The 26,335-nt window shown below is 42.5% G+C and overlaps 1 protein-coding gene and 1 non-coding gene across 2 annotated transcripts in view; one reads left to right on the top strand and one right to left on the bottom strand.

Annotated features, from left to right (window-relative positions):
* BLNK (B cell linker) overlaps nucleotides 1-26,335 on the top strand; it is a 123,198-nt gene that overhangs the window by 69,418 nt on the left and 27,445 nt on the right. Inside the window, exons 4-6 of the mRNA XM_042780822.1 lie at nucleotides 12,561-12,601; nucleotides 16,030-16,186; nucleotides 19,183-19,346. Of these exons, the coding sequence (XP_042636756.1) occupies nucleotides 12,561-12,601; nucleotides 16,030-16,186; nucleotides 19,183-19,346 (362 nt within the window). The remainder of the gene's footprint in view (nucleotides 1-12,560; nucleotides 12,602-16,029; nucleotides 16,187-19,182; nucleotides 19,347-26,335) is intronic.
* Nucleotides 5,300-5,381, bottom strand: TRNAC-ACA. The gene has a single exon. It is a non-coding gene; the product is annotated as a tRNA-Cys (tRNA).

Here is a 26,335-nt window from a genome sequence, read left to right on the forward strand (position 1 = left end):
TGGCTAAATTTGTTAGGCTTTTGGACTACGGTGGAAATATAGTACTCGATCCATTCATCTGCCCCTCTGTCCATCTGTCACCTATCTATTGAATATTAATTATTATTATTATTATTTTATTGTGCTTTAGGTGCAAGTTTACAGTGCAGAGTTTGTTTTACATTCAACATTACATGTACATTTAGTTTCACTCCCCATTTACCATCCCCCCCAACCCAGTCTCCTCCCCTACCTGCCCAGTAACCCTGCCCCGCTTTGCCTCTCATAGTTATGCACTCCTGTGTGTCCTGCATTTCCTCCACGTGAGTGTTGCCCCTCTGGTGCCCCGTGGTCGAGTGCTCCAAGGGATGCATTTCCATGAGTATGTGGGTGCGTCACTCTGGGTTGAGTGGTCTGTGTGTACATCTTGTTTACTATTGGCCTGAGAGCCAACCCCTGCGGGTGAGCTTTATCCCAGGCTCAGAATGTATCCCAGGGCCATAGTATTAGGGGTCTTACCAGGCTCCATCCGACCAGTAATTCTGGTCATTATTGAGTTTTTGGATTTTGTTCCACGTTTTCCCTCCCACTCTATCCAGGATCTCCAGATTTGATCCTGCCCTGAGTGGTTGGCGTTATAGCCGGGCACCATCTAGTTCTTCTGGTCTCGAGGTCCATCATGTCCTAGGACTGATTGCTTCCAAATGCCCTTGTTTTTTGCACTCTTCTTTGCTTCTGATGATAGGAGACAATTAGCTGCATCTTAGATGGCCGCTTGAAAGCTTTTAAGACCCTAATCATTACTCACCAATGCAAGATGAGGAACAAGACTTTTATGTATTTTGTTGTACCAATCGAGTCTGGTGTCCCCCAGTACTATGGTCCTGAGTCAGTAGATCCGTTGGATCTCTCTCCCACGGTGTCTGGGTGTGTATGAAGATCACTCTATGTCTGTCTTCTGTTGTTTCTGTAAGGACTGCGGGTATTTTGTATCACTGTTATCTATGCAAGATTAGCCTCCACTGAATTTATCTCTATTGAATATTTAGCATCAACCATATGCCAGGCACATACAAAGTCTTAGGTAAAAATACAGTGCAAAACAAGACTCATATATAATCTGAACGCTCACAAAATGTATAAGCTCCAAGGGAAGACCCATAAACGCACTGTCATCAAGTCAATTCTAACTCATAGCCACCCTATAGGACAGAGTAGAACTTCCTCCTAAGGTTTCGCAAGGCTGTAAATCTTTATGGAAGCAGACTGCTACATCTTTCTCTGATGGAGGGGCAGGTGGGTACAAAAAACTGACCTTTCAGTTAGCAGTCACGAACTTTAACCATGGCTCCTTAGAAGGAAAGATTGATGATGTTCATTCAATGCAATTCCAATTATTGTGATAAGGAGAAGCATGAAGTTCTATGGAACTAGATAAAAAAAAAAAAAAGTCCATTGTCAAGTCCATCTGGCTCATAGCCACCCTGTGTGTTACAAAATAGAGCTGTGCCACAGAGTTTTCTTGGTTGCAATCTTCACAAAAGCAGATTGCCATACCTTTCTTCTGCAGTGCTACTGGATGCACTCAAAATGCCAACTTTGAGGTTTGTTATCGAGTGCAAACCACTTGTGAGCAGGGACCGGGGGACATACAGCAGCACCTAATTGAATCTGAGGTAGGTAGTGTGGAGAAAGGACACTCAGAGGGGGAAAGGAAGGTTTTGTAGATAGATCTGCTGTAGCTTAAACAGATACTTGAGGGTTAGTGAAAGGGGAAAGGAGAATAAATTACTGATGGCACATGATCATCTTGAGTTTAGCTCTGCAACCCCAGTCCAACCAGGATCAACTGTGGTAAGAGGGAGAGATTAGTTTTGAGATTGGTAGGGTTTATGGCAGTAGTGACTGAAGTAAAATATCCAACACATTTTCCTTTTCTAAAATACATGCCTTGGGAGGTGTAAAATCTTTTTCTCCTAGCATTAAGTTTAACAATTTTCTGAATGTAACCAGATCTGTGCAGCTCTTAATGAAACCCACAGGGCTATAGATATCAGTGAACATCAGAGCAACAGCTAAAACCAAATCACAGCCATAGATGATGATGATGATTTTACTGCTACTGATCAAGATGGCAACAAATCAGATAGCTGAGCCCTTCCTGGGCATTGATGAAATCTTACCACACTGACAAATGCCAACCAACATACCTGTTTAGTCAGTGACTCATGGACCACTCTCCATAACTTACCAGACCACAAAGTATTTTTTTTACTTTCCCCTGACAATCAGTCAGCAAGTCTAGGTAGTTGATCAGGGGAACTAAAAAAAAGGAATATTTTCCTAGGCTTTAAAATCTACCTAATTAATAAGTCAAGGAAGCTTCTTATCTAACAAATGAGAACAAATATGTTCTTCTCCCCAACTTCTAAAAAAGAAAGGAAAACAAAGCAGACCTCTTAAACCTATTAAACAACCAAATAGGTTTGACAGGAAAATTAAGGCATCATGGACTCTCAGGTTTAAAAGGAAATCTAAAGGTCATATAGGCTAATCCCCCAAGCCAGTGTTTGAATCCTACCTCTTCATCACGTAACATGGCCCAGTTTCTGCCTGAACACATCCTGTGATGATCTCATAAATGTGTCTTATCCAGTCAAGGAAAGACACCCCTCACTGTATATGGAGATGAGATCTATCTTTTGTGGCTTCTTAATTCTATCCCAATGGCCACATAGTACAAGTCTTCAAATATTAAAGAAAGTGGAACTACCATTGTCCTGTGCAACTTCAAAGTTTGAATTTAGAAATTAGATCATTTGAATCCTTTCTTCTGCAGAATAAACATTTCTAAGTGCTTCTTCAGTCATTCCACCCATTCATTCAACAAATGTTTCATGAGTGCATCCTATGTGACACTCACTGAGCTTAGTGAGTCACATAATAAACCAGCAAACAAACAGGTAAATATCAATTATTACCAAGCATGGTGATCGCTCTGAAGGAAAATGATGGGGTGCAGTGATAGACAATCACTAAGGAGTTAGAGAACCACTACAGTGATCAGGAGAGGTCTCTCAAAGAAGGTGACCTTTGAGTTCTGGGGGATGACTAGGAACACTTGTCACTTGGAGATGAACCAAAAGCACTACAGATGCTGGACACATGTTAAGAGCTTGGAATCAATCTGTGAAACTTAAGTAGACTCATATATCTGACTTCAGGATGGATATGTCTTCTGAATGTCTCAGATACCTCATACTCACTGGAACTCATCATCAGTTCCTCATTCATCCCCTCACCCAGGACCCCTTCTTTTACTCTATTTTTTTACTTGAGTGAAAGGCAGGTAGCATTCATCATTTATTCATCCTCTTATATAATATGACCCCTTGGGGAGTTCTCCTTTTCCCTCATCCTCTGTAACCAATTAGTAAGAAAATCCTATTGATTCTGTCTCTCAAATAGTTTTACCCCTCTCTATTCCCATTGCTACAGCTCGGGCCCATCCCATCTCTTGCCTATCCTAGTACAGACGACCTCTAATTAGTCTCCTTAGTCTCCAGATCTGTGTAGTTCTGTCCACCTTCACCAAAGACAACTTTTTGAAATGTACTTCTCTTCATAACACCCCTCTGTTTAAAACTTTTTATGGCTCCACATCACCAGCACAGCGACTGTAAACCACTGATCTTGCATACAGAGTCCTTTACGATCTAGGCACTAACTGGCTGTGTAATCTCCAACATTCTGTATCTATATCATGAGGGGGTGGGGGTTGAAATAGAAGATCTGTAAAGTTCCTTCCAATGTTAACACTCTGCACTCAGGAAAACAGATTTTTGGAGCCTGGAGTACAGAGTTCAGTGAAAGCCAGCCTTTCCTTAACCTTCCCTTGCTTTAGGAAGTTGCATCTTCCAATCTCTGTGATGCTTGGAAGTGTCCCCTTTCTTGACCTCAGACACCTACTTTCTTCCTTAAAACCCAAAAAAATAGTTCTGATATCAGTACGTCTGTACTTAATCACTCTTTGAACACAGATGTGTAGCCCAGCCTGATCTTCTAAGCCTTTGCTACTCAGAGTTAGGTCTCTAGCCTGGAAGCATTAGTATAGCTGGGAGCATGTTAAAAATGCAGAATATCAGCCCCACCCTAGACCTACTGGATAAGAATCTACATTTTGCCAAGAGTTTCAGGGTATTTGACTGTATAATAAGTTTGAGAAGCCCTGCTCTAAGCCACCAACACTACCTTCATTGTTTCTCTTGAACTGAAGGACAAGCAAAAACAAAAAGACCAATGCTGTCGAGTTGATTCCAACTCATGGCAACCCTGTGAGCTTCAGAGTAGACCTGCACTCCATAAGGTTTCCTTGGCTGTAATCTTCTTATGGAAATAGATCACCAGGTCTTTCTTCAGTGGCATTGCTAGGTAGAGGCAGACTGACAATTTTTTTTTGGTTAGTACCCAAGAGCAAACCATTTGTGACACTAGGGACCTGAAGAACAAACAGATCCCCCCACATACATTGACATTCCAGCATCTCAGAAATTCATCCTTTTGTTTCCCCAAACTAATAGGGACTTTCCCCAGTCTCCTCTGTTCCTACACTCAATCCTCAGAAACAGTCCTTTTTGTAAACCACAATTGCCACCTGCCGTAGCTCCCCAACCCCTCCCAAATCAACTCATGTCCCAGGAGCATTTCCAGCTGCTTCCCCTTAGCCTCCGGGCCCATGCATGTGCAGCTGCAAGCCCAGGGCCTCAGAAACCAGCCCCACAAGTAACTTCTGGACCCAAGGAGTTTGCAAGGCCTTCAGAGGTCCCGGTGCTTGGAAATTTTAGCCCACCATGTGCCTCCTGACCCCAGAGGCCAGTCAAATGCTCTCTAGAGATCTTGGAGATTTGGTTCACCTAAGACTCCTGAAATAGCCTCATCTGTTTTTCCCCAAATCCTGGAATTATATATTCATTCCAGTGCTTGAAGCAAATGGCTTCCTCAAACCCTCTAAACAAGGGGAATGTGTTGACCATGGTGATCCTAACCTTCAGAGACGGAAAAGGTCAGTGCCTTTAGAGGTTAACAGAGGAATCTCAAAAAAAAAAACAAACCAAACTCACTGAATCGAGTGGATTCTGACTCATAGTGACCCCCTTTGGGTATCCAAGGTGGTAAATCTTTACAGAAATAGATTGCTCAGTTTTAGTTCTGCAGAGTAGCTGGTGGGTTTGAACCACAAACCGTCTGGTTAACAGTCAGATGCCTTAGGCTCAATGCCACCAGAGCTCCTTATAAATTATTTTTCCAAACAGGAAAGGACCATAGTCAGCAGGATTCGAACCTGTGCAGGGAAACCCCAATGGATTTGTAGTCCATCACCTTAACCACTTGGCCATGAACACATAGAGGCCCTCTCTAGTTAGAGTGTAAAACAAAGCTTCAATCATACCAAGAATGGAGGCCTGGACCTCCTATAGTGATGGAGATCAGGCCAGTGTGGAGTCTGCTATTTTCAGTTCAGAGCCACAACCATATCTTGTCTCCAAGGAGCAGACATTGCAGGGACCTCACATCTACTTCAATAGATGTATCACCCCCCAGGCAGCTGGCATTGTTGTCAGAAGGGAAGATATCCAATTTGTATCAGGTATTTACTCTGTTCTAGGCATGACACTAAGCTTTTTACAGACATTATCTTGTTTACTTTTCCCACTAGCATCGTTATATAGGAATCATGATTGAGTAACCTGCCCAAGGTTAGTGCGGCCACTAAGAGGATAACCTACTCTAGGCCCCCATTCCACTGTTTCTCTCTCTGACCCAAGCTGAGATCTTTATAGTCATCGGAGCCACTTATTATTCTGAAAGCACTGGAGCCTCTGACATTAACATCAGAACCAGCTGCCCGGTCCCTGAGCTTTCACGGCTGAACAGCCATGATACAAAGGGGCACCTGTATCCTTGAAATCACAGGTCTGGCTCTCAGTGGGTCTGTCTAGTTTCCCCCAGAGTCTGCTGCAGCCATTGAAGAAACTCCTCTGGTCACTCCAGAAACTCCAGGTATCAGAACTCTCCTTGTACCCTTGGGGCCAGATATCCAGGGGCTGTTACGACATCCCCAAGAAATCCACCTTCTCCCACCACTGATGTTGCTTAGGGAGGAGATAAGAGCAATTATGAAAGGGGCAGATCTGATCTCCTCTGGTGAACTGAATATCTTTTTTCTAGAGATACAAGGTAGGAAAGACCCATTCACATTCGGGAAAAAAAAAAAGACTCCAGCGGAAAGTACTTGGACAGGGATTCTTGGGTAAATACCCACCACAGAAGCACAGAGTATGCATAACAATCCTTCATCCACTAAAATAAAAACAAACAAACCCATTGTCGTGGAGTCGATTCGGACCTAAAGACCTGAAGTGAAACACTGCCTTTCCCCTGCCCCGGTACCCTCGGTGAAACCAGTCTTTGTCTGATTGTCCATCTCCCCTGGTGCTATTGGCACAGCTGGCCTGAGGAGGGCTGCACTGGCATTGTTCCTAACACGTGGCACTGAAGTAAAGGAATGGAACCTGAACTCAAGGGTATTCTAAATTTGAGAAAATCCTGAAATCTCACCCAATCCAGACCTCTCATTGAAGGAATAATAAACTGGAGGCTAGGAGCTCTGGTAGCATAGTGCCTAAGGCACTTGACTGCTAACCAGAAGGCTGGTGGTTCAAACCCACCAGCCACTCCTCAGAAGGAAGACGGGGCAATCTACTTCCGTAGTGATACTGCCTCGGAAACCCAAGGAGGGGTCGCTAATGAGTCGGGTCTGACTCGACGGCACATAAAAACAACAACAACAACAAATTGGAGACTGCAGAAGCAAAGTCACTGCCCAAGGTCACACAGCCAGGAAATGGCAGAATTAGGACTATGTCCTCAATCTCTGCACACCAGCCTCTTGTTATAGAGCCCTGCGAAGAATGGAGTAAACACACGGCCAAAGGGAATTTCTAAGCTGTTAAGTATGTGGACTCAAAACCCCCCTCCCAGAAACCTGGGTCTGGGCCTTGTCCTCAGCTTCCCACCCTGAACCACATCCCTTTCTCCTCTCAGCTGCAGCTCCCAGGGGGGACTGTCTGCTGTTGGTCTTGAACAACCTCTGTAGTTCTGCTTTCTGTTCCTTGCCTGTTCCAACCACTGCAGCCGGCCCACCAGCCTTCCTTTCTTCCTTCCTGCTGTGGTCTTCCCACTTAGGGAACAGAGGCTTTGTAGTCGTCCCATCATTTCTGCTCTGTGAGGGAGAAATGGGCAGAGTTGGATGGCCCAGAACACAGCCACCAGAGCAGGGTCAGGGCCGCACCTAAGGCTGTGAGCAGGCACCCAGCTGTGGGAGCCTCCTCCAACACCCACGGCTAAGATGCCAACAGCATATGCACCAGGGGCTCAGATTCTTGTGTTCACCCAGAACTGAGAGGCTGAAGTCAGCCCCCACAACTTCATGCCTTTGTTCAAGCTGTCACCACAGAGCCCTTTACTGGTTAATCCTTTGTTTCTTGAGTTACTCAAACACCACCCTTGTCAGCTTCCCAATTTCACACATGTCACTAGAAACTACATTGTCCAGTATGCCTGGAGATCCCCTTGGCTGGTAAAGAATGTAGCTTTGTTTCACTATTTGGCAGTCTCCTGTTACTCTCCAGTGTAGCTCATTCATTCTGTGCACATCTGCCTCTTCCTTATGGATGCCCCCTTCCATCCATCAGCTAAGTCCTGCTCATGGCACATGAACCCCTGCCTTACCTGAGCTCCAGCCTTGGCTGATGGCTGGAGGATCCCTCCTTCATCTTCATTCTTTCCCCTAAATCTTTTCATAGATACTATATATCATGGTCATTTTACAGATGAGGAAACTGAGGCCCAGAGACTAAGCAATTTGGCTAAGGTAATACTGCTAGCAAATGGCAGAATCAGAATTTCAAGTTAGGCTGTCTAACCCCAGGCCTAGAGCACGCACTGAAAGGTGCTGTTGCGGCCATTCTCATGTGTTCACAGCTCCTGGTGCTGTGCCCACATGCCTGGGAGGGCCATGCTAATTGAAATGCCTGGGCCAGTCAAGAGATTAAGACACAGTATATGAACCATAAGCCCCAAACCAGATAAACAACAAAATAAGAAAGATTTTACCTGACAAGAAGGCCAAACCAGAATCTCAGCTTCCTTGAAGGACTGTGTAACCACACACACAAACTTAGACCACCTGGCCCATATTAAACTTGAACTTGCCCTCCCTCAAATTTATCCAGTATACTAATGTCTTTCTTGGATCCATTTCTTTGTGATAGCCATACTGAGTGATTGGTATTTAGGTGAATTAGTATGTTGCTTTGAGGGTTTATTGAGACAATACCAAGACAACAATAACTAGCATTTACATAGCACTTATTGTGTTTCAGGCTCTGCTAAGTACATCACATGTATCATATGTATTATATTACTTGATTGTCAAAAAAAAAATATATATATATATATGAGGTAGGCACTATTCTTATTCTTGTTTTACAGAAAAAGTAAATCAAGCTTTAAAAGATACGAAATTACTGGTCCAAGGCCAAGAAGCTAGTAAAGAACAGAGCTAAGATTTGACCCCACAAAGTCTCGTTCTAAAACCACTACCCTGGGACTCCATTCAGCTTTCTCATGCTGATGGTTTCCTGCATCCTGGATGATTGTCTTTGTCCTGTCCAAGGCTTAATAAATGTGTCTCTATTGAGCCTGTCTGAATCCAGGAGGAAAAAAAGAAAACACCACCCACACAATTTTGGAGACTCCGTAAAATATTAGTAAACCGGCCACTGCTTGGATTTAATACTCTGATCTGTCAGGCTTTTCAGTCTTGGGCTCTGCCTGCAAGGTTGTGATTTCATGAGGACACCAAAAGTTACCCTTAGGACCAGAAAACGGAAGTAGCTAGGGGTGGATGGAGTACCACCAAATCAATAATAATAATCTCTACACAGCAGGAGGCTTTTCTCCCTTTTATGACTCCATCTCCCAAGAGGCCTGAATTGGGTCATTCTCATCTCTCGTAGGTTTTATCTGAATGCTCAGCAAGGAGCAGGGTGTTTCTATGGCATTTCAGGTGCAAGAGCCAACTCAGACAGCCTGGGCTCCAGTTCTGGGCTCCCATCCAGCACTCACTAGACATGTAGCTTCAGACAGTTTATGCAACCTCTCTTGGCCCTGGTTCCTCAGATATAAAATAGAAATGATAATAGCATCTACCATACAGCTCTGTTGTGAGGCTAAATTAAAAAATACATGTAAAACACTTAGCCTATGATTCAGCATATAATAAGTGCTCAACAAATGGAATCTATCATTATCCCAATTTTCATTCATTCAACTCATTTATTAGTTCATACTTGTATTAGTGCATGTTTTACAAATGCAAAATACTGCCCAGATTCACAGATAAATTTAAAAGGCCTTGTTTTTTAGTACAGAAAGACACACAGCATTTAATCATAGCACAATGCAGAACGAAGTACATGCAACAGATAGGTGCCAGCCACATCAAAGAAGGCCTGAGGAAAGGGTGATTAGTTATGACCAGAGAGACTGGGAGACTCCATGGAGGAAGAAGCCTTTGAATGGGACCTCAAAGGATAAAAGGATTCCATGGAAGGAGGAAGGGAGAGAATGAACAAAGCAGAGAACTATCAAAAAACGCTTGATGCACACTGCCTCTTTTGCCATGAGACCAGAACTAGATGTTGCCCAGCCACCATTACTGAACATTTCGGCCAAATATTCTATAGAAGAATCCTGATCAAAAGGTGTAAAATGCAGAAGAGAACTTTAAATTCTCATGGAATCTAAATTTTCTGGAGCCATGGAGGCTATATTAACCCCCAAAAACTGTTGCCCTGAGATAATCTTTAAACTGTCAATCAAAAATATTCCCTGAAGTCTTCTTGAAAGCAAGCAACAGTTTAGCTTCACTGGTAAAGAATGCCTGCCTTGTGCACTGTGCTTTTTGAAGATCTGTCTGTATGGGATCAAATGAACAAAAGCAACTCAAAAGATTAGACAGGAAACTTAGGAGGCCGTGAGGTTATGTTAACGGGAAAGGAACAACTCTGAGAAGAAGGGTGGGGATGGCTGCACAACTGGAAGAACGTCATCAGTGTCACTGAATTGTACACGGGGAAAGTTGAATTGCTGTATTTCTGCTGAGTATATTCTCAACGAAAGTTAAAGCAAATTTTTTTAAAGTGCATTGTGGGAGGATCAACTATCCAGGATTACTGGAAGTGAACACTGAAGATTGCAGCAAGAGAAGAGACTGAAGAAGTCAATGAGGGACAGGAAAAGAGAGTGTTTGAAGTCCTGACACAGAATCTGGACTTTAAGTAGTCACTGATGGTCCTGAGGAAAGGAACAACATGATCCCATCTTTATTTCAAGGAAATAATTAGAATCAGTAAGAAGGAAGAATTGGAAAAGAGAGATAATGGAGACTGGGAACTGGTTGGCTTCTGGAACGACTTTGACCCATAACTGATCATAAAGTAGATTCTGACTGTTGAGAAAAGGTTAAGGAAATACAGGTTACCAAGGCTATAGAGTCACTATGACTTGGAATCGAATTGATGGCAATGAGTTTTTGTTTTTTAGAAGGCAGGGAGGGATACGTGTCCAGTTACACAGATAAATTAAGCAGGCCTTGCCTTTCCATACAGAAAGACACAATTTTATATACGTTTCTATTTTAAGTGGTTTCTGTTTACAATGAAACATAAACTGCTTGCTGTCTTAAGTATTTAATTCTTCCCAAACTTAAGGTGGAAACTTGTCATTCTCCCACTGTGCCCCTCTTATCGTGGTAAGAGATATCATGATATTAGCAGAGGATTTATTCACCCATTCTTCTAGAGTTTCTTGGCAAACTCCAGTGATGGCAGTAAACTATAATTTGGTATAAGCTAATCCAGATAAATTTAGTAAGAATTATTTTCTAAGGCATGCTTTTGCTGTTGCCTAAAACATGGCTTGCCTGATCCAAAGGTCTCCTTCCTGTCCCTATTTCACCTCCCTGATTCCTTTGCTAGTGTCTCTATGGAACCCACATGGAACTGAAGTCAGCAGTCCGCTGCGCCAAGGGGTAGAAATTGACAGCAAAGGTTCTGCAGAGGTTCTGGAGGATTCAGAGACTATTCACCAGGCCCTCTGTCGTAGTGGCTGCTCAATGGGGTGGAAGGGGCCTGGGACCCTCAATGGAGGTGTTGTTGGTGCCACCCTGCCATGTGGGCTGTGTCTAGTTGATCTCCTCCTATGTAGCAGAGTGAACAGCATTTAACCTCTAAGCTCAGTTTCTTTGTTGGAATATATGCTTAGCTTCTCATACCCTACATGTATTTTGGATCCATTGCCATCAAGTTGGATCCAATTCATAGCAACTCCTCCTTGAGAAAGGGTCAAATATGCTGCTTGGCTATCATACGAATTATGACAACCATTGCACTGCCCAGGGACTCCACTGTCAGTACCTGTGCCATATTAGTTGTTAAATATTTATTATTTAAGATCTTAAGCTTTATTTATTCATATCTTTTATTATTCATTCCTTCACTTACCCATTCTTCAAAATAAGAGGTTATATAAGGGCTGAGATTTGTCATATTCATTGTCATCTCCCCTGCAGAGCCTAGGACAGTGTCTGCACCCTGTATCTCATAGACTATGAGGTGACATGGCATTGGGGTTCAGAGCATGAGCTTTGGAGTCAGCTGTCAGGGTTCAAATCCTACCTCTGCCATTTACTATCTGACTTTGGGCAAATGACTTATCTTCATTATGCCTCAGTTTCCTCACAAGGTTTTTGATAAAGCCAAATGAGTTAATAGGAGCGGACAGAGTTTTGATCTGCTGTAAATGGGGTCGCTATAAGTCAGAGCTGTCGAGTCATTACTTACAACAAAAGAAGTAATAGGTGCAAAGCTCTGATAACACTGCCTGGCATAGACGTTGAAAAAATTAAAAAAAAAAAAAAATTTAATTAAAAAAAAAACTAGGGCCAGAGGAAATCACTGGTGTTCTCCCTTCATTTTATAAATTTGGAAACTGAGGCCCAGGGATGTTAGGGATGTTAGGAGTCTTACTGACATTCCCCAAATAGTTAGGAACAGAGACTAGATGAAAATTTGGACATAAATGACCCTCTGTTCAATATTCATCCTACTGTACCATTTGAATTTGATTCCAAAACTTCTTAGAAGCAACAGAGTATGAATTGCAGATCCCTACTGGATTATAAAAGGTCCCAGAAATGTCCCTTGACAAAGATAGACATGGATGAGATGCATCACTGTTCCCCCCCAGTGGGACTTTTCTTTATGTTTTGAGAATTAATTTATGAAAAGAGAGAGAGAGACAGCCATAATTGAATGAATATGAGATGACCATAATAACTGTCCAAAGACAAGTAAATGGGCCCAAGAAGTCTGAAGGAAAGGGAGGTGTTTGTGGACAGGTGGAGCTGGCCGCTGAGGTTCACGCTGTGTGTTCTCTCTTCCCATCCACCGTTCCAGGCAGTGCTGCTGACGAAGAAGAGCAGTGGTCAGATGACTTTGTAAGTATTTGCTCCTGAGACCAAGAAGGTACCGTTCCCACCAGCTAGTGGCTCGTTTCTGAATTACATGCTACTAGTCAGCTGCACATCCCAGAGGGGAGAGGGTGGAGCTGGGAAGGCTACCTACAAACAAGGCAGCAATAACCTTCATAAACCAGACTTGGCCCAGCGACTCGCGAGGGGCCGGGTGTTTGGCTAAAAGCCTTACTCGCAAGGGGCCGGGTGTTTGGCTAAAAGCCTTATGTGCTTTACTTCATTGAATCTTCACCACGGCCCAGCCCTATGAAGTAGGTATTCTTATGCCCATTTTCAATGCTGATATTCAATATACTCACCAGCCCAGCCAACACAGATGTGAAGATGCTAAAATATTTCCATATCAATTGGTAAGTGGTCTCTGCCCTGAACTCTTCAGTGCCACACCACCAGGGCCCCTGCCCAGGATCCCTAAACAAACCAACAACTAAAGAGTTAATGGGGGGAACTCCAGGACTCTCTTTACTGCCAGTCACTCACTACCATTGAATTGATTCTGACTCATAGTGACCCCCATGGGTTTTCTGAGGCTATAAATCTTTATGGAAGCAGACGGCCGCATCTTTCTTCCGTGTGGTGGCTAGTGGGTTTGAACCACCGAACTTTTTGGTCAGCAGCCAAATGCCTTAACCACTACACCACGAGAGTGCCTTCTCTACTGCCACAGTCAGTAAAGACCACAGTAACAACAATAGCCAGCTACCACAGAGTTGACTGTAATTCACGGTGACCCCATGTGTTTCAGAGTAGAACTGTGCTCCATAGGGTTTTCAGAGGCTGGGTCTGTTCAGATGTAGACCATCAAGCCTTTCTTCTGAGGTGCCCCTGGGTTGGCAGCCAACCACTCAACCATGGCAGCATCAGGAGATGCACCATCAGTACCTGTGCCATGTTAACTGTGAAACATTTTGAATAACAGCTTTGTCCATATTACAGATTTAAAAAGAAAAAGGCATGAAGACTTTAAAAAAACTTGCAGTTCTAAAATTCAAACCAAGACCCCTCAGACCTCAGAACCATGCTCTTAGTCAACAAGGTGCTTGCTGTGACCGAGAGGACATCAGCAAAGCTCCCAGGACCACTGGGCCAGGCAGTGGGACCTAAACATGATGACATGGGCAAGTTCAGAATTGTCCATCTCTGTGAGGTAGCTCTGCAACCCAGAGGAACCTGAAGGGGTGTGCTGTGACCATGTCTCTTCTAGGGTACGTCTTTTAGGGACAAAACATCCTAAAAACTTTTCTTCACAATAATGTCTTCTCATTGCATAGGCTTGTTACTAAAGCCGCCAGACCTGATGGAATTGGACCCTGGCTGGGGAAACTTGCAGTGAATTTGACATCCTAAAAACTTTTGTTCACAATAATTGTTCTTTGCTTTCATCAAATCCATCTGGAATACTGGCCTGCTCCAATCTGTGAATTGTATATTTAGAAGAAGGCCTCCACACACCCTATTTCACAACTAGGGAAACTGAAGCCAAGAGGGTGAGAATGACTCGTCCACCTTCTCTCAGTTCCCCAGGGGGATGAGAACAATGCCCAGCATTGAGCCTGAGCCCAGCTCAGTGGCCTGGCCCTGTACACCTGCTGGAGTTTATTCAAAGGATAAGGAGTGTTCCTCCTTTTCACCTTCAGGGAAGGGGTGGCCTCTCCCTAGTTGCTTGGCTATACAGCTCCTCCCATGGCCCCGCGACCGCTAGGCTAAAGAGCCCTATTAACGTTGCAGTTGCACCCCCTGCTGGCGGCACACGCCTGAGCCACATCTGAAGAAATGGAAAGAAACTGGTCCACAACCAGAGGAAAGCTTAGAAAAGTGAGCTTACCAACTGGATTAGAAAAAAAGACCTGGTCAGGCCTTAGAAGACATTGGGAGCACAAAGCAAAATTGCCCTGGAGAGGGAGAAAATGACTTGCCCCAAAGTCAAACAACCAAAATTAAGATATCAGCTGTATTAAGGATTAAGTAAACATCAACTCTCAATTATTTGTACATCATTGGCTTTCCAGTGCATGTAGAATAACACCCAGGCTTGTCCCCAAAGCCTCCAGGCCTGACAAAGTCCAGTCCCTGTGGACCAGCACAGTCTTCCATGTACACACCCCAGCACGCTGTCACCTCTCTGCTCCCAGAATAGGCCAAGGTCCTGCCTGCCTTAGGGATTTCAGACTCATGGTCATTGGGAAAGAAGAGGATAGAGAAGGGAAAAGAGGAGAAACCAAAGCATGTCCCATTTTTCCTCCCTTTGTTACTCAGCAACCCTTCTGTCCTCCCGTTATTCTTCCAGCCCTCCTCCAGCCACCTCTTCCTCCTTTCACTTTTCCTTATTCCATCCCTTCATTCTGTCTCTCTACTGACTAAGAAGAGAACAGTCCTCATCCATTCATTCATGTATTCTTTCATTTCAAACATATTGAGTGCTCATCTTGTTTTAGGCCCTGAGAATACACCAGTAAATGAAACAATTATCACACTATACCTGCATCAGTGTTCTAACGTGCAAAGTGAAAGAAGAGAGACCAAAAAGCCGGTGCATCACCCATTCATTGGATAGTTATGTATTGATAATGTATTGATTATCATGCATCATGCTGTGTGTGGCAGAGCAGGCACAGAGGTCAGAGAACCGCTTATGCCAGGAATCAAATATTTCCTCCACATTATCTATTAAAAGGATATGTATAAAATCTCTGAAAAAATGCACATGAAGTTAGTAACATTGTTTGCCTCTGGGGAGAGGTGCTCAGGGGTTGGGAGGGAGCCTTCATCTTAGGTCCTTCTGAAATGTTTGAGTTTGGGACCGTGTCAATGTATTTCCAATAAGATTTAAATAAAATTTATATTTTTAAAAAAAGAAAGAAAGAATGGACTCTGAGTCCATTTGAACCCCAACCCTTGGCTTACTAGCTATTGTTTTAAAAATCTCATCTTTACAAAGGCTTCAGTGGGGTCTCTGTGCATCCCCTTACCCTCTCCCATGAGACCTACTTTTCCTTCAGCCATCAGCATTCATGAGAAGTAAAACCTCTGTGACTCTACTGTAACTCTATTTTATTGAGTCCTTTTCCTGTCTTTTAAAAATACAGTATACTATATTTACTATCTTTACTGTTCTTTGTTGACATACTGTTTGTTTCAGTCACCCTAAGAGTCAAATAGTCCACATGTTCTCCCAGGATGGCACTATAGTCAAAGTGATTAACTTTGGAGTCAGAAAGGTCTGATTTCAAGTCCCAGCTTTGCCTCTTAAGAAGTGCCTGGTCTTCAATCAGCCTCTCCAAGCCTTGGTCTCCTCCTCCATACACTAGGGGAACAGCTTTGCCCCCTAGGGCAGGAATTATCCTGGACTAAGCACACATGAGGAACACTGAGCATGGTCTCTGCGTTTCTAGGACAATGATTATGAAAACCCAGACGAGCACTCCGACTCAGAGATGTACTTGGTACCCGCTGAGGAGAACGGGGATGACAGTTACGAGCCACCTCCAGCTGAGCAGGAGATGAGGACCGTCCACCCAGCCCTGCCCTTCACCAGGGGAGAATATATAGGTGAGACTGCCCCACAGACCCTTGATGCTGTGCCTGCCAGGCCATGGGGAGGATGGAAGCAGGCTCAGGTCAGAGGGTGAGAGCAAAACCGGTTGCTGCATGAAGACCCTCTGCCCACCTGCCTCCCGCTCTCGCCACCTCCAAGCAGGTTATCAAGTCACTCATGGGTAATGGAGCCCAAGGTGCAAAGCTTTTCAGTCTGAGGGGAAGAAGTGTCCTCCTAAATCTGGATTATTGAAAACCAGTGAAAAATAAAACAAGCACACCTTGATGGTTGCTTCTCCCGACTCCTAATTACCCCGTGGGAAATCTACCCTGAGATTAGTGCTCACTTCTCTTAGAGCTCCCTGTGCACAAAATGCCTAGAATTTCTCTTAAGAAGTTCATACAGATAAACAATAACCTTCAAAGTCCCAGGGTCCGCTAACGCCACTCCCTGCTCTCACACTCTCCAGACAGCCCACCTCACTCTGGCTAGCCACCTGCAAACTGAGAGTCTAGGCTGTGGATTTTTAACTGGGTGGGCACAGGCAGTTGAGGGAGAGCTCTAAGCCTCAAATGAGCCTCTTTTAAACAGTCATGGCTTGGCCTGACCTCAAGGACCGAGTATGGCTTTTAAGGCCAGTCAAGAAGTCTGTGTTCCAATCTTCTCAACTTCAGCAAATGCAAGGAGTTGAGCAAGCATGTCCATGGTGATAATAGTGATGCTAACACCTGTACAGAGCTTTCCCACAAGGAAAGGCTTCTGTGCCACTGTAACTGCCTCCTTACAGCACACCAAGCACTACTCATTGCTTCGTCCTCCAGTTAATCTGTTGAACACCTACTATGTGTCAGCACTGAACATTGACAACATGCAAGACAAACACTCTCTCAGGCTTTTTTAGCTTGAAATTTAGTGCTTTCAGTCATGGTCTACTTCACCCTCTAGATAATGTTATTCATCCCACTTTACAAAGCAAGAGAGTGAGGCTCAGAGGGCTGAACTAAATGAGCCAAGGCTTTATAAGTGGCCAAGCTGAGATGCGTGCCAGCCCTGTCAGCCTCCGAAGCCTTCACCACTCTGCTCCACACACACTGTATTTGTTAAGTGTTTTTTTCAATCATCACAACTCCCTGGGATGGAAGGGGCTGTGCTGGCCCATTTTACAGACCAGGAAACTGAAACTCAGTGGCAGTTAAGGGGTTATGTAGCTTGTCCAAGGGCACACTCTTCAAAGCCTGTCTGCTTTGTCATTTCTAAGGGCTGAACTATCACATTAAGAAATGTAAGTAAAGTCCAAGAGCTGCAAATAAAACTACAAAACTGACAGAGTTACAGGTACAGCCAATGGAAGGTCCTAGAGGGGGAGCATCAGCCACACCGTCCAGAAAAGTCCTCCATGGAGACATCAAAGTGAAGTCAATCATACCTCTTCAGCAAGGCAGAAGCGAGGGCCAGAGGCCGGAGAAGCAAGTGTCAGGAGGACAGCAGAGATGTGGTAGCATGACAACCAGGATAACTGCATCAAACTAGGGGTTGACAGTCACAGGAGGGCAGCAGGAAGCCAATGGTGTAATGCAGGCCAGTGTAAGCTCTTATGCTGCTCTTTTCCCAGGACAGGGAATGTCAATACCAGGTCATTCCTATACTAGGATTTTCCTAAAATGTATTAGTTTGAACTGATTCCCACAGGATCAACTAGGTAGACTAGATGTTGCCTAAAGTCTCTATCATATTAACAACAAAAGCACATTGCCATTGACTTGATTCCAACTCATAGCAAACCTGAGGGACAGAGTAGAACGCTTTATGGGGTTCCCAAGGCTGTAATCCTTACGGAAGCAAATTGCCATATCTTTCTCCCTCAGAACAGCTGATGGATTTGAACCACCAACCTTTCAGTTAGCAGCCAAATGCTTAACCACTGTGCCACCATTAGTTCCATTGATTAGACCTTGGTTCTTTGCCTGACACCCTGGACATACTGCTTTCTTCCTAATCCCCACAATAATTCTCTAAAATGAATATTATCCTTCTCATTTGTAAAATGAGAAATGTGAGCTTCACGGAAGTTGAAGAACTAGCCCAAATTTAACACAGGCATTGAATGGCAGAGAGGGGTATTGAACTTCAGATCCACACGACTTCAAAACCTGGGCTCTTTTCACTGACAGCTGTTGAAAAAAACATCCTGGACCAGGGGAGAGTTCATGGATTCTCCTTGGTTGGAGGGCAATCATTGAGGAAAGAACACGCAGGTTGACCCAGACTAGTAATCTGGACACACGTTAGAATAACCTGGGGGATCATCTTAAATCTATTAACACCAAGCCTCTCTCTGAAGCTCAGACTTAATAGACTTGGGGTGGGGCCCAGATCTCAGCATTAAAAAAAATATTTTTTAAAAAACCTCACCAGGTGGTTTTAATGCATAAACAGAATGAGAACCACTGCCCTGAAGGGTTCATAGAGCAAAGTGAAGCAGGAGGAGCCCTCAAACATGTTGGAGTAAGCCCCCAACTCATGGGCCACCCCATGTGTTAACAGAGCAGAACTGGGCTCCGTGCGGTTTTCTTGGCTGAAATCTCTACAGAAGTGGTTTGCCAGGCTTTTCTTTCATGATGCCACTGGGTGGGTTCAAATCACCAACCTTTAGGTAGCGGCCGATTGCAAACTGCCTGTGCCACTCACGCTCCGAACCCCTTAGGCATCCACATCCTTAATATCTGTCTACTCCATTTGTTAGGGTGCAGGACTGTCAGCCTTCCTCAGTCAGTGAGGCTCCTCATTCCCCTGGCAGGTGGTTTGAAGAGAAGCATTATTTTTATAATGTAAGTCAATGGACAGTTGAAATATTTAACTAACATTTTAGTTTACTATAATTGACAACTAATAACTTTTGGATACAGAGATGCTGGTTTTATATTTTCTAGATCTCTGATGGCTCCTACCCAGGGGATGATCCACAGCCTCATTTGTCTTATGATTGTTTTTTTTTTTTTTTCCTTTCCAGACAATCGCTCAAGCCAGAGGCACTCTCCACCCATTAGCAAGACAATTCCCAGTAAGCCCAGCTGGCCTTCATCTAAGGCAAGGCTCTCCTCCACCCTGCCATCCTCCACATCTCTTCAGAAACCTCAAGTACCACCCAAGCCCAAAGACCTCCTTGAGGATGAGGTAAATTAAATCTGTCCCAAAGGATCCCCCAGAAGATTAAATAAACCAAAAGCAAACCTACTGCCATCGAGTTGAGTCCAGCTCACAGCGACCCCCTTTGGATTTCTAAGGCTATAAATCTTTACGGAAGTAGATTGCCCCTTCTTCCTTCCGCAGAATGGCTGGTGGGTTTGAACCACCAACCTCCTGGTTAGAAGTCAAATCCTTTAGGCACTGTGCTACCAGAGCTCCTTGAATATTAAATAAGACAACATATACCAAACCCAAACTCACTGCCATCAAGTCAATTCTGACTCATAGTGATGGCCTTTGGGTTTCCAAGGTGGTAAATCTTTACAGCAGTAGATTGCCCAGACTTCCACAGAGCGGCTGGTGGGTTTGAACCACCAGCCTTCTGATTAGCAGTCAAATGCTTTAGGCACTGCACCACCAGAGCTCCTTAGAGAACATATATACAGTACTAAATTCAGTGCCTGATACATAGAAGGGTCTTCTTTCTTTCTAGTATATTCTAAATTCTTTTCTTTTCTTTTCTTCTTTTAAACAATCTTAATTTCTAGTTTCTCCTGGAAACTGAAGACCTATTGAGCCAGTTGTGGCCTCAAAACAACTGAGCCTCATGGCAACCCTCCACTCCAACTCAGCTGTGAATTCCTGACCTTTTTCCTTTCTGCCGTAGTCCGCATCATGGACGCAACTCACGCACACACCCTGTACCAGCCTGCTTTCCGCCCATTGTAGTTTCCGACCCCTGCTCAAAGTCGGCAGACTTAGAAGGAGAAGTGGCTTGTCAGTCTGAGAGGTGATGCTGTGCTTTCAGGGTGGGATTAGGGTGGCAGGAGAAGCTGACAGTGGACAGAGGACAGGGCAGACAGACCAGACATCAGGATCTCACTGTGAATTCTCAAAATTCGGCAAATCCATACCAAGATCAAAATTCAGATAGGAATACAAAGAAATACTGTGGTTGTGCAAGGCTCTCCATTTCTGAGAATTACTGAGGATGGTCTTCAGTGAGAGGTTTGCTATAGGAGCCTTGTGAAGGTGGCTCAGTGGCTCAGCAGAGTCTGAACCAGAGGGAAAAGGAAAAGTTAGAGAAGGCTGTATGCTGGACTGGGCAGATAGAAAGTAGAGATAAGAAAGAGGGTTTGTGTGTGTGTGTGTGTGTGTGTGTTTAAAGCCAACATTAAGATATGACTGAATGATTAGATGGGAAAGGAGAAACTTAAGTACAAACATAAATAGAAGTGTTTAGTCATCCTGTGGGACACAGATGAAATATCAAGGTCAAATATCAGGAAGTTGCCAGGTGGGGAGATGTCCAGGAGGAAGAAACATCTGTGCTGTGATGATGAGCATGGCTAACATCTGATGAGTGCTCTGTCTCAGCTAAGGGCATGGTGGGTAAGGGGGCATAGAGTGGGTAAGGGGGCATAGTGCGTAAGGCATTTGGTTGTTAACCAGAAGATCAGCAGTTCAAACCCACCAGCTTCTCTCCAAAAGGAAGATGAGGCAATCTACTTCCGTAAAGATTTACAACCTTCAAAACCCGATGGGAAGCCCTATGAGTCAGAATTGGCTCGATGGCAGTGGGTTGGCTTTGGTTTGGTGTCTCAGTTGGTATTCTGAGCACTTTGTATTGTCTCATTAAATACACATATCAACTCTATGAAATGTGGACTATTATCATCCCCATTCTACAAATGAGGAAACCAGTGGGCCAAGAGGTTGTTCAAGATCACAGAGGTAAGTGGTAGTGCTGATATTTAAGACCAGTTAGTAGGATGTCAAAGCCCGGGTGCTAAATGGCTACCTTGTGCCACTTCTCCAACATCCATTGAAGAGAGACCAGTTCTTCATTCAGCACAAATGGTCCAGGCACCACATGGGTCCCAGGGTGTCAGAGGTCCTCCAAGCACACCCAGTACTTCTCCTTATGGACTTCAGCCTTGTGGTCTTTTGTGAACTTGGGCAGATTTCTTTACCTCTCTCAAATTCCACATCTGTAAAATGAGAATAAATATACCTGACTTAGAAGGTAAATGTTATTGTAAGAATTCAATAAAATAATGTATGTAAAGCTATTAAATGCCCACATGAGTTGTAATGAGGGGAAAAAAAAACCTCATTTTGGCATCCAATACCTAATCAAAATGACTCTTGATAAGTAATAGAGTGTGGAGCAATGAGAAAGTGAAAATAAGATGACATTACAACTGATCTAACAAAGATAAAGAAGAAAACAGAAATAAATCTTTGTGACATTGTGTTAAGCCATGGTTTCTCAGATATAACACCAAAAGCATAGCAATGAAAGTAAAAAAAAAAAAAGGATAAAATGGACTTCATCAAAATGTAAAACTTGTGTGCTACAAATGATACTATTAAGAAAGTGAAAAAAATCAACCCATGGAATGGAAGAAACTATTTGCAAATCATGTATGTGATAAGGTACTTGTATATGGAATACATGAAGAATTCTTTTTCTTTTTTTTGATGTGCTACAACACTAAAAATAATCTCTCTTAATAGAGAAAAATAGCTTGGCATTCAATTAGGTAAAAATCATTTGTAGTTTACCAATCTTCTACAAGTAAATATATAACTTTACAGTCTGGGTCTTGTTGTTGTTGTTGTTATGTGCCGTTGAATCAAACCTGACTCATAGCGATCCTTCCTTGGGGTTTCTGAGGCAGTATCACTACGGAAGTAGATTGCCCAACCTTCCTTCCAAAGAGTGGCTGGTGGGTTTGAATCGCCAGCCTTCTGGTTAGCAGTCAAGTGTCTTAGGTACTACTCTAATAGTAAATTGTGGTCCAACCAAAAACGTCAGAAAACCCTTAAAAAAACACACAGTAATCTACTTTCCTTATTTCAAGTATCAATGAGGTTTTTTTTAATATATACATCTTATTGAAATACAATTTATGTATAGTGAAATACACAAAACTAAAGTGACATGGGTCAATGCATTTTTTTTTTTTTTTTGCAGTGTTCCCTTCCCTCCCCTCTCACCTCTAGTAACCAACAAAGAAAGTTTCCTTTCATATATAAACCTTTCCTTGACTTTTTATAATAATGAACTAATACCATATTTGTCCTTCTGTGATTGACTTATTTCACTCAGGGTAATGTCCTCCAAGTTCATCCATGTTATGTGGTGTTTTGAAGATTCTACATTATTCTTTTGTGTTGCATGGTATTCCATTGTGTGTATGTACCATAGTTTGGTTATCCATTCTTTTGCTGATGGGCTTGTAGGTTGTTTCCATCTTTTTGCTATTGTAAATAGTGCTGTGATGAACATGGGTGTGCATGTATCTGTTGTTGTCCTAGCTCTCACTTCTTTAGGATATATACCTAGTAATGGGATTGTGAGTCAAATGGTATTTCTAGTTCCAGCTTTTTAAGGAATCACCATACTGCTTTCCATAGTGGTTGTATCATTTGACAGTCCCACCAGCAGTGTATGAGAGTCCCAATCTCTCTGCATCCTCGCCAGCATTTGTCGTTTTATTTCTTGTTGAATGGTATCTCATTGTTGTTTTGATTTGCATCTCTTTGATATCTAATGATCGTGAGCATTTCTTCATGTATTTGCTGGCTGCCTGAATGCCCTCTTTGGTGAAGTGTCTATTCATGTCTTCTGTCCATTTGTTAATCAGATTGTTAATCTTTTTGTTGTTGAGGTGTTGGAATTTTCTATAAATTTTAGAAATAAGTCCCTTGTCAGATATGTCATTGCCAAATATTTTTTCCCAATCTGTAAGTTCTCTTTTTACTCTTTTGGCAGTGCAATTATTATTAATTTGTTGCTGTCATTTTGTTTTGTGCTTTTTCGTGGTGTTGCTGATTTCTTTGTTCCATATAATTTTCTGTGCTGAGCTTGTTTTCTTTATGAGTAGTATTATCACTTCCTTTGTAGCTATTGTTTTAGTGTTTGCTAAATATTTGTGCTGGTCCTCTTTTTTATTTGATGTGAATACTTATCATTTTTCTTTGAGGTTACCCTGTGATTTATAGTTTTCTTCCCAAGTTTAGAACAATCCGTTCTATCTTGCAGTTGTTTTGATTTCCCTACCATTTAGAAATTCTGTAACTACACTATTTTTCCCTCTTTTTAGTTTATAGTTGTCCTCACTTGTAAATTGATGTCTCTGGTTCTCTGTTTATAATCTTATAGACTTATAAGATTGTGTACTTATAAGAACTTCCGTAACTGGGTTGGTTTCTGGGTTATGTCATCATGTGTGTTAATGCTCAGTTGTTGTTTGCTGTTGTTGGTTCTCTGTCCAAAGGACTCGCTTTAGCATCTCTTGTAAGGTTGGTCTGGTCTTAACAAATTCCCTTAGTTTCTGCTTATCTGAAAATGTCCTAATTTCACCATAATCTTTGAGGGACAATTTTGCTGGATATATAATTCTAGGTTGGAAATTTTTTTCTTTCAGGATTTTATATATACCACCCATTGTTTTCTTGCCTGCATGGTTCCTGCCAAGAAATCCAAGTTTAGTCTTATTGGTTGCCCCTTATAGCTAACTTTTCATTTTTCTCATGCTGCTTTGAGGATTCTTTCTTTGTCTTTAGTTTTGATGAGTTTGATGATGATATGTCTTGGTGATTTTCTTTTGGGGTCTATCCTGTTTGGGGTTCATTGGACTTCCTGAATGGATATATTTTCATCTTTCATTATATCAGGGACATTCTCTTGCAACAAATTGACAATTTTCTCTGTGGTTTTATTTGTCTCTTCCTGTTCTGGAATTCCAATTACATAGGTTATTCCTTTTGATGGTATTCCACATGATCCTTAGGCTTTCCTCATTGTATTTAGATCTTTTTTCTGATTGATCCCTTTCCAAAGAACTAGTGAGGTATTTGTCTTCAATCTCACTAGTTCTATCTTCCATTGATTCAATTCTACTCCTTCACCTGTTCAATGTTTTATCTATTTCTGAAAATTTACTATTAATTTTCTGGATTTCTATCTGTAGATTTTGTAGCATTTCTAATTTTTCATTTATTTTGTCATTTTGTTCTTGTATTGTCTTTTGAAATTGTTGTAGGGTTTTCTCCGTGTTTCCTTAATTTTGTCAGTGTTTTCCTTGATCTGTCTTTCAAGGTACCCAAATATAATTCTTTTGAATTCTTTATCAGGGAGTTCCAATGCTGCTTCTTCCTCAAGGATGTGTTTTGGGTCTCTATCCTGCTCTCTTGTTTCTCTTGCTTCTTTATGTCAACTGTGATAGTCTGTTGTCTCCATGACATTGTGACATTTTTGTGTTTATATTTAATTGGTGATTGTATGTTGGAGTGACTTTCCCAAGATTTTCATTTTCTTTGGATGTTATCTGTGTAAGTGGGGTTCTGTGCTCCTCTGTTCACTAGTTGGAAGAATGTATACACTCATCATCTATCTCATTTCCCATTGTCAGCCTTCTGCATATCCCTGCTATCCTTGGCAAATGGAGCCTATTCTTAAGTCCCTGGAATCTGAATGAGATACCTGTCACTTTAAATATCCAAAATGGCCATCACTTCTAAACATTCAAGTGCCCTTGGTCACTTTAAATATCCAAAATAGCTGCTGCTTGTAAATAATCAAAATGGCTCTACCCTCCAGACAGCTGAAAGTCCACAGCTCAAGTTGTCTCCCTCCCTGCTGTTTCCCTTCCTAGTCATAGGCCACCAGCTCAGTTGTCCCTGTAGCCCTTGGTGATCACAGCTGATCTTTAGGTCAATTCTCAGGTCCCAACACCACTTGGAAATATTCAGGCTGTTGGTGTCATCAGAATAGCTGACAGTCCACAGCTCCATCTCTCTCCATACTAACTGTTTTCATTCAGGTTTTTCCACTAGTTGATGCCTAATCCATTTCTGTATACTTCCTTTCAAAGCTCAGGGCTCCAGGATTATCTTCTGTATCTCTGTCAATTGGTTTCTCTTTTCTTTATTGAAGAGGTTCTGTGTAGCTTGTCTGTCTATTCTGCCATCTTACCAAAAGTCCTCTACATAAAGAATTCTTATAATGATAGTAAAAAGATGGTGGTGGTGGTGGTGGTGATGGTGGTAGTAGCCGTCAACTCAATTCTGACTCTGGTGTGCAAAGTAAAACTGACCCACAGGGTTTTCAAGCCCGACCTTTCAGAAGCAGATGTCAAACCTCTTTCCTGAGGTGCCTCTGGGTGTGTTAGAACTGCCAACCTTTTGACCAGTAGTCTACTGCTTAACTATTAATGCCATCCACAGACTCCAGATAAAAAGATAACTCAATTAAGAAATAGACAAAGGATTTGAATAGACATTTCTCCAAAGAAGATTTACAAATTGCCAGTAAGTACCTGAAAAGATGCTCAATATCATTAACTATCAGGGAAATGCAAATCAAAACTAGAATGAGATCTACTTCTCACCCACTAGACTGACAAACAAACAAACAAACAAAAAACCCAGAAAATAACAAGTGTTGTTGAGGATATGGAGAAATTGAAACATTGTTAAACATAGAGTTATTATATCGTCCAGCAATTCCACTCCTAGGTGTATAACAAGATAAATTAGAACATATATTCACACAAAGACCTGCACTTGGATGCTCACAGAAGCATTTAGCACAATAGCCAAAAGATAGAAACAATCCAAATGTACATGAACTGGTAAACAAAATGTATATCCATACAATGGAATATTATTTGGTCATAAAAAGGAATGAAGTTCTGATACATGTTGCATTTGTAATCTTTGAAAACATCATAATAAATGAAAGAAGTCAGAAAAGATTACGTAACATATGATTCCATTTTTATGTAAAGTCCAGAATAGGCAAATCTGGAAGATGGAAAGTAGTTTAGTTGTTGATTAGAAGAGCTAGTATTGGGAAGAGAAGTGACTAATGGGTACACAGTTTCTTTGGGGGAAAATGAAAATCTTCTAAAATTAGATTGTGGTAATGGTTCCACAACTCTGTGAACATACTTAAAACTAATGAA

This window comes from Orycteropus afer, unplaced genomic scaffold, assembly GCF_000298275.1.
Source record: "Orycteropus afer afer isolate SDZICR_OR568_19922 unplaced genomic scaffold, OryAfe1.0 scaffold00064, whole genome shotgun sequence".
In the NCBI taxonomy this organism is placed as follows: domain Eukaryota; kingdom Metazoa; phylum Chordata; class Mammalia; order Tubulidentata; family Orycteropodidae; genus Orycteropus; species Orycteropus afer.